The following is a 9,716-nucleotide window of genomic DNA, read 5'->3' on the forward strand; positions in this document are numbered from 1 at the left end:
TATGTATCTATATATAGATATACCAATATATAGATATATATAAATTAGGGAAAAATTAAAACCCTGTAAAGTTATTTCTTTGCTTTCTGTGTACCATTTGATAAGTCTCCTTCATTTCCTGTCCCATGGATGCAACAGGCAGTTAAAGGAAATCTCCCAAAGTGAGGGGAATTCTCTGCCTAGATAGTTGTCTCAGGAACAGATGTCCCCATTTGTGTTGCAAACGGCTTCATTTAATAACGCTGTAAAGACAGTAGCGATGTACACTTGCTCATGGTAGTCAATGGAAAGTCAGCTTTCAGCGGCTCAGTGTTTTTTTATGTAATAAAGGAGAAATGCAGGTTTTACCCATAGTAACTATTGTCGGTACATTATCGCAATAATTGAGGTTTAGTTATTCCGAACCAGCGTCTCAATTTTATCTTTAATTATTACGACGTTTATACTACAGGTAAGGAAACATATACAGTTGCTTTCTTAGCATCACATTCATTTCTTACATGGTCTGACCGCGTGATTGACAGCCTGAGTCACCATAGGACTACACCTCCCATAAGGACTCACGCCTCGCCCCAGTGCATGCCGGGATCGTTCCCGCTACTTGGCAGTGTGATGAGAGTGCTGGTAGTGTCAAGTAGCAGTCATGTCAGACCCGAGCTCTTTCTGTGACCCGGAGCAATTCACCACCCGCCACATCAACCTTCACCTGAGTGTGGACTTCACTACCCGAATCATCTCCGCCTCCAGCGCCCTGACCGTGCGATGTCTACGGGACTCCATCTCCAACCTGGTACCATCTATATACCTCTATATACTCCTGAGTTCTGCACACACGCATCTCTATATACTCCTGAGCTATGCACACGTATACACCACCATATACCTCTGAAATATGCACACGTATACACCACTATATACCCCTGAAATATGCACATGCATACACCACCATATACCTCTGAAATATGCACACGTATACACCACTATATACCCCTGAAATATGCACATGCATACACCACTATATACCCCTGAAATATGCACACGCATACACCACTATATACCGCTGAAATATGCACACGTATACACCACTATATACCCCTGAGCTATGCACACGTATACACCACTATATACCCCTGAGCTATGCACATGTATACACCACTATTTACCCCTGAGCTATGCACACGTATACACCACTATATACCCCTAAGCTATGCACACGTATACACCACTATATACCCCTGAGCTATGCACACGTATACACCACTATATACCCCTGAGCTATGCACATGTATACACCACTATATACCCCTGAGCTATGCACATGTATACACCACTATACACCCCTGAGCTATGCACACGTATACACCACTATACACTCCTGAGCTATGTACATGTATACACCACTATACATTCCTGAGCTATGTGCATGTATACACCACTATACATTCCTGAGCTATGCGCATGTATACACTACTATATACCCCTGAGCTATGTACATGTATACACCACTATACACTCCTGAGCTATGTACATGTATACACCATTATACATTCCTGAGCTATGCACACGTATACAGCACTATTTACCCCTGAGCTATGCACACGTATACACCACTATACATTCCTGAGCTATGCGCATGTATACACTACTATATACCCCTGAGCTATGTACATGTATACACCACTATACACTCCTGAGCTATGCACACGTCTACACCACTATACACTCCTGAGCTATGCACACGTCTACACCACTATACACTCCTGAGCTATGCACACGTCTACACCACTATACACTCCTGAGCTATGCACACGTCTACACCACTATACACTCCTGAGCTATGCACACGTCTACACCACTATACACTCCTGAGCTATGCACACGTCTACACCACTATACACTCCTGAGCTATGCACACGTCTACACCACTATACACTCCTGAGCTATGCACACGTCTACACCACTATACACTCCTGAGCTATGCACACGTCTACACCACTATACACTCCTGAGCTATGCACACGTCTACACCACTATACACTCCTGAGCTATGCACACGTCTACACCACTATACACTCCTGAGCTATGCACACGTCTACACCACTATACACTCCTGAGCTATGCACACGTCTACACCACTATACACTCCTGAGCTATGCACACGTCTACACCACTATACACTCCTGAGCTATGCACACGTCTACACCACTATACACTCCTGAGCTATGCACACGTCTACACCACTATACACTCCTGAGCTATGCACACGTCTACACCACTATACACTCCTGAGCTATGCACACGTCTACACCACTATACACTCCTGAGCTATGCACACGTCTACACCACTATACACTCCTGAGCTATGCACACGTCTACACCACTATACACTCCTGAGCTATGCACACGTCTACACCACTATACACTCCTGAGCTATGCACACGTCTACACCACTATACACTCCTGAGCTATGCACACGTCTACACCACTATACACTCCTGAGCTATGCACACGTCTACACCACTATACACTCCTGAGCTATGCACACGTCTACACCACTATACACTCCTGAGCTATGCACACGTCTACACCACTATACACTCCTGAGCTATGCACACGTCTACACCACTATACACTCCTGAGCTATGCACACGTATACACCACTATATACCCCTGAGCTATGCACACGTATACACCACTATACACCCCTGAGCTATGCACACGTCTACACCACTATACACTCCTGAGCTATGCACACGTCTACACCACTATACACTCCTGAGCTATGCACACGTCTACACCACTATACACTCCTGAGCTATGCAGGCATACGCCTCTGTCTACCCCCGGGGCTCTGCAGGCATACACCTCTGTCTGCCACCTGCAGCCCTTCCTGATTACTGCACCCAAATATCTCTACCTGTTGTTGATCTCTGAACCCCGCGCCCTCACGTCTGATCTGGGCTTTTTGACCTTTGCACCCTCTTACTGTATATGCACCCCCTTTCCGATTTCTCTGCACAAATATGACCTCTTCTTGGTCTCTGCTGATCTTTAACAGCAGCTGTAGATTGTGTTTTTGGTTTACCTAATGCAAATTCAAAATTGTCCCCCATTATTCTCAACAACGGATTCCCAAATTCAAAATTGTCCCCCCTCCCCCCTGTAGACAAGTAAAATCCCTTTACACAGTACCCCTGGACATAACTGAGCAGTTGGCTCTTGCAGTGCGGGGGTAGCCTCACTGTAAGGGTAGGTTTTGGTTTAACCCATTCATACCTGCTGTTCATGAAAAGTGCAGGAAGTGTATGTTGCGTTTGGGCTGCCACTATAAATGGCACCCCAAATGTGGTAAGCAAAACGCATGTGTGATTTCACATGCTCAAAAATTGTGCAACGCTCGCAGCTCATACTGCTACATGAACTGCTTTATCGTGCGTAGGGCAGCCCTAAGGGTGCGCATGTAGTTTTACCTATCTTGTATGTTGCATGACCAGCCTGTGTGCCTCCATCACTGTATCATATGTATTCCACAAATTCCTATGGCAGCTAAATACTCTGTACACACCTCCTCCTCCTCCTCCTCCACATCTATACTATATAAGGACATTTCTGGGTTCGGAATTCTAGTAAGAGTTGTAGAAAATATACTTCATCTATCAAACCAATCGTCTCTAAACATTTACCCCCTGATGCTGATTTCCAATGTAAAGTCACTGAGCTTAGACAATACATTGAAGCTGTGTGTACTCTCTTCTATCAATCGTGCTAGAAGAATAGTTGTTGTTTGTTTATTTTTTTACTTCCCTTGCCAGTGTTCAAAGTAAACATAGGTGTATCTTATTTACAAACATTCACTGTGTAACGTGACTGCTCCATTTACAAAAGGAAAAGTCTCTACTTCAACCTTAACTTTGCGTCTGGTAAATCAACCCCACTGTGTCTTTTATCCACAAATACAAATTCACGATCATCTTTACGCTTTTTTTTTTTTTCTTCATGCTTGCTTGTTTTTGAAACCGGGAACCAGAAACTCATTTAAAACACATGCATTGCATTAACGAAGAACTCCAGGAATTAACAAAGTTAACCCTTGCAGTGGGACTACCCCTGCACTGCAAGGGTTAACTGCTCATTTAGATCTAGGGGCTGCATTACAGAAGGTATACTCGCCTGATTCACGATCCTGCCTGACTGCTAGATCAATCCCTGCATCCTGTTCTCTACCAGGCTTTGGAAGGCTAAAGCTGGTCACACACCTTACAATTTATCTGCAGATTTTCTGTGGTCAGATGGAAAAGGTGCAACAGATTCCTCCATCTACACTTAACTGTGCGGATGGAGTAATCTCCACCTGGGCCAATCCGTTGCACTTTTTCCATCTGACCACAAAAAATCTGCAGATAATTGTAAGGTGTGTGGGCACCTTAAGGATCAGGCACATCTAAGGCTGGGCATACACCTTACAACCATCGCAAGACTTTTGTCTTTTGTGGAACAATTTTAGAATGTGGTATGCTTGTCTTCTAACTTTAATACCCTCCTCCCCATTATTTTTGTATTTTTTTTTTTTTTTTTTCATTTTTAAAAAACTAACTTTTTTTTTTTTAAAACTAGGTGGCACTAAAGGGTTGATTTTCTATTTACAGGGGCTTTAAACTTAATATTCTTTAGCTTTATCACTTTTGTAACATACAGAGCGGGCTCGCATGCGGCACAGTGAGCTGCAAGCCTGATCAGTGGCTGTAACAGCACTGTGATCACTGCGATTAGCTATTGCAGTGACTACAGTGCTGGAACCCCCGTCATTTTCTGTTGAGGATCTGCCTCGGACCCCGAGGGACCCAGCAACAGCATGAACTCAATGAGTTCTGCGCTCACTGTACTGCATGATAGGGTTATTCTGTCACCGGTCTTTAATGAACTGAAAGGTCGTGATGGAATAATCCCACCATTGGTCGGGAAGGGGTTAAATGGCATTGCAACACGCTAAGGGGTGCAGGGCGTGGTGGTAAAGCCTCAAGCTTATCAGTACTATAATTTTTTTTCTCATAGAAGATGATTGAGCCACATTGATGTACTATGTAGGTTTGAGTTCCTGTATATTTGCATACCTTTTATGTTATGTAAATGTTCTTCTTTTTTTTTTTTAAATTTCTTTTCAGTTCTGGGTGTATGATCTACAAGTTCATAAACATCAGCAAAGGTGACACATTTTTGTTGAGGATCATGCAGCGCTGTACTGAAATGAATTTTATACCCTTTTTTTGGGGACAGACAGAGCTTTCTTTTGGTATTTATTCACCACTGGGGTTTTTATGTTTTACTATATCATGAAAAAAGTATTGAAACGTGTTCTCTACGTTGTTATAAAACATTATTACCCAATTTTTGGGTAAAATATAAAAGTCGGGGTCGCATCGGGTAAATAGACACCAAACATGTCAAGTTTTAAAATTGCATGCTCCCGTGAAATCGCAAAAAACTACCATGCCTAAAATTGGCCATAGGCGACGCTTTAAAAGCTTTTGCTGCTCATTAATTTTAAGTGTTATTAGTGATTAATGGTCCTAAAATGATTGCTCTCACTCCGATATGTAACGTGTGTCGTAATCGTTGTTTTCGCACATAGGCACACTGCTTTACGTTTATAAGTGCGGGGACTTTAAAACTTTTTTGGGTGGGTTTTTTTCTTCAATATGAGGACTTTCATTTTTTAAAACTTCTTTTTTTTTTTTTTTTTTACTTGATTAAAAACTTGATTTGGGATCACATAGGGGGCTGAAAAGCCCTCCATGTGATAGCCAATATACAATGAAAGGTCCTCCTTTATGGAGACATCAGGTGTCTCAAAGACCCCTAATATCACCTTGGGACCCCCAAAGAAGCTGATGAACCAGAGATCTGCTTTACCAGCTTCTTCTCTGGCTATAGCAGCCAGAGAAATGACAGCTAAAGGCAGAAGTGATGTAATACACATGGATTTCGCCTTTAGAGAGGAGGAGAGAACAGCGGTGGGGGAAATGCTGATTCCTTCTCAGTACAGAGAGCTGTTGTGCCAGTGTTCTCGATCCTGGGTATGCAGGGGGGATCGGGATAAGCGGCAACGGAGGGTGCACTGTGTATCGTCATACAAGCGATGCCGAATGCTTGTATGTAACAGCCGGTAATTCTCCAAGATGTTTGGAACAACCTACCTGCCGAGTTCCTTCAAAAACTGTTAGCAAGTGTACTGAGAAGAAAGCAAAGTGTGGTCACACCAAATATTGTTTGATTTGGATTTCTCTTCTGTTCATGTATTTTGTTAATTGATAAAAATAAACTAACACTATTATTTCTGAAAACATTCTTGCATGACAGCATTTCGTACCTGTCTAAAACTTTTGCGTGGATCATCTTCCTGATAGTGATGATTTTGGACCATTCCTGTGCAGTGTGTCAACATGACCACTTGCAGAGGCATGTATGACAGGGTCAAAACCCTGGAGCACAACAGGGGTGCGCTCGCTCATCCCCCCCCCCCCCCCCCTCCTTATAAAAAAAAGTGCCACAGAGCATATACATCCACTCTGTGTTTGCAAACCCAGATATTACCATATAGAAATAGCAGCATTATCATTGTGCTGCACATAGTCTTTGCAGAAAGCAGAGCTGTGGGGCAACCCAGCAGATCCCACCCACTACAGGCTGTCTGCAGAAAACTACAGGAGTGGGCAGATACAAGACCAGTCACCCTGCACAAGGAGAGAGAACAGCAGTGACCGGTCTGTCACCAGGGATTACAGGAATCCCTTTTGGGCTTCTCTACCTGGAATGCTGTAGTGCCACAAGTGTTCATGTTTAAGGTGATGGCGGAGCCACAGACACAGTCCTGGCACTGGCAAATAACAGTGTTTGAGCTGCCTATGTATCCCCACAATGCTAGGTCAGGGCTATAGAGCACTTCCCTATGAGTACTGAGTCATTGTTGGTTTGGAATTGGTATACAATGTCCATGGACACAGTAACAGATCTAGTAATGAGTATTCGGAGTTGACAGATTTTTACCTAAACTTGTAACTTTGCCTGTAAAAAATGGTGGACAGGTTCTCTTTTGGGTAGAAATAGGTGTGTGTGTTTCTTTAAATCATTATAGACTCTCTGGTATGTTACCTTTTTTCAAAGTATTGTATTTCTTTACAGTATCCCGTTACTATTTTGTAATTGAAGATTTAGGAAGAAACTGCTTCACTCTTACAGAGTAACAAAACACGTTGTGGTTGTTTCAATGTTTCAATGAGAGTTGGCTAGCATGGCTGATTCACTGTCATGTCAGCCCATATTACTGGGATCTAGTATTGTATTCAGGTGAGAGGACGGGCAAGAGCAGCCATTCTGCAACACTAGTGAGCAGGAAAGAAAGATGCACATGGAAAGAGAAAATACATTTTATATAGAAATAAAAAGATAAATCATTCACATATTTATGAGATCATTAAAGCTGATCTTTTTTCACTGTGCTACACATTAAGTTGAGGGCTTTTTAGTTCCTTTGATCCCTTCTCACCATAATCTGTGTGGTTATACTTTCATCTTGGAACCCAAGCGCTACTACAGGGGTGCACATTGGGTCGATCATGATTTATTACAAGCGCATCTAGGACTGCAAAAAAATGTTTTGCTTTTATACAACCAATTGATTACTTGAAAAAATCGGGTAGCTAATCGATTATGAAAATAATAGTTAGCTGCAGCCCTAAACACCATGATGCAGTGCAATTGTTTTTTCTTTTGGCGCTACACAGTGTGCCCCCCCCATAGACTTCAGTGGGAACGTATGAAAACTGTAGGTATACATGCATTTTTGTGCATTATATTGCATGGCAGGCAGCCCCCACCCTCTACCAACTTTTACTTTTTCACCCTTAATTGACGAAAAATGCATAACGCTTGACAAATGCGCAACAAAAATGCCATGAATGTGTTTATAATGCAGAGGCGCAAGTGTTCACTGAGGCTTAAAGGTAAACCTCTTCCTATCTTTGCATCTTCTTCTTCCCACACTTCAGCCCTGCTGTACTAGGGCTGCAAGTGACTAAGTCAAATTCAGGTACTTACACTGCTTACATTTAAAAGATATATTCAATGATGTATGAAGAATTAGAGCTACAATAATTGTGTATCTCGTGATCTCCATACAGGGAACAGAGATACATCCCTTATTGTTTGTCATGCTGCGGTCCTTGTGGCATAAGCAGTGCAAACTAAACATACACTGGATCAGTGTGCACTTACCATAAAGCAGTCTAGATACTGGCACTTGGCAATACTTTAATGAAGCTAGTGGACTGTTTTAAATATATTCTGCTCTAATTATTTCTTTATATTTTAATGCTCTATTAACCAACGTTCAATTCATGTTTAGTAATGTTTGACTGCTCTTTTGTTCTTAGATTTTGGATACCAAGGACCTTACAATAAAGACACTTACAGTAAATGGACAAGAGGCCAAGTTTTGCCTTGGAGCCTGCCACAGTTTTAAAGGCACTCCTCTTGATATCACTCTTCCCTCTCCTCTGACGAGGTAAAACTTTGTGCATCTTACTGTAGATAAGAACTAACTTTTATTGTGCAGCTTACAGAATATAAGTGATGGCTAACTTTGTGCAGCTTAGGAGGCAATCTGTCTATGTTTTGAGTTTATAATGGTAATTAATAGACATTTTCTCACTCAATCAGAACCCTTTGTATGTATTTTCTGATAACGTCTTGTGTGTGATATAAAGTAATTAGCTCGGTGTTTTCATGTTTTTCCTATTCTTTGTACATTGGTATTCTTTGAATCTCGTGATTAGATTTTGCAGTCCTATGCATTGCAGGGATGTATGACCTATTTTATTGCATGCGTTTACTACTTTCATATCAGTCTTGTCTACAGCACACTCTTAATGACTTTGTTCCAAGTACAAAGTCTAAGTCTTTGGCCGATCACTGTGCTACAAGCTGCTTAGTTAGCAATTTTATTTTTTGTCTTCAGTGTTGAAACTGGCTTTACACTTCATTTCTTCATTCCCCATCCATGCTGTTTGGGGAATACACCAACCCCCCCCCTCCCCCCACTGGTGTATTATATTCATATTCTGACTGCGGGTGTGCTGCTGTCAAAAGTCTCTAAGCAGTGGCTGCAACTGACTGACCAGAGTGGCTGCAGCTGACTGGCAGCTGCCACTCTGGCCAAGATTTTTTTGGACTGGCTTCTTCAAGTCAAATGAAAAAAATGAAAATGTATCAAGTCCCGACAGGGCCACACACTCGTCATATTTATGTTGACTCGGCAGGACTTGGCGTAAATATGACCAGTATATGGCCAGCTTTAGCTTGGCCATACACTGTTTAAAATTTCAGCAGATTCACAAGAATGGGGTAAAATTCTTACAGTAGGTGGTCCTGCTGGCTTGACGAAAGTCGATTTTACTTTTGACGAAGGAGCTGGTCCAAAAATTGTTGACCAAACAGTGACTCCGTTACAGTCACGGTTTATGTACTCTGACAGCCGTAGGTGCTGGTGGTCAGAATACAATATCCCATGGCATGGGGTTCATCCTCCATGCAGTTTTTAGCTTTTGTTTTCTTTTGTGTTTTTTTTGTTATGAGCAGCTTAACCCTTTCGCTGCCAAGCCCTACGGAACATTTTTCAAATCAGCTGGCCAAGCCATTTTTGAATTTTCTGCAATTTTTTC

At 42.2% G+C, this 9,716-nt stretch overlaps 1 protein-coding gene across 1 annotated transcript in view; it reads left to right on the forward strand.

Moving 5' to 3' along the window:
• The first annotated feature begins 572 nt into the window (after positions 1-572).
• LTA4H (leukotriene A4 hydrolase) overlaps positions 573-9,716 on the forward strand; it is a 40,218-nt gene continuing 31,074 nt past the window's right edge. Inside the window, exons 1-2 of the mRNA XM_018553877.1 lie at positions 573-790; positions 8,430-8,560. Coding sequence (XP_018409379.1) covers positions 644-790; positions 8,430-8,560 — 278 coding nt within the window. The 5' untranslated portion in view covers positions 573-643. The remainder of the gene's footprint in view (positions 791-8,429; positions 8,561-9,716) is intronic.

This window comes from Nanorana parkeri, unplaced genomic scaffold (assembly GCF_000935625.1).
Source record: "Nanorana parkeri isolate BGI_ZX_2015 unplaced genomic scaffold, ASM93562v1 scaffold132, whole genome shotgun sequence".
Classification (NCBI taxonomy): Eukaryota; Metazoa; Chordata; class Amphibia; order Anura; family Dicroglossidae; genus Nanorana; species Nanorana parkeri.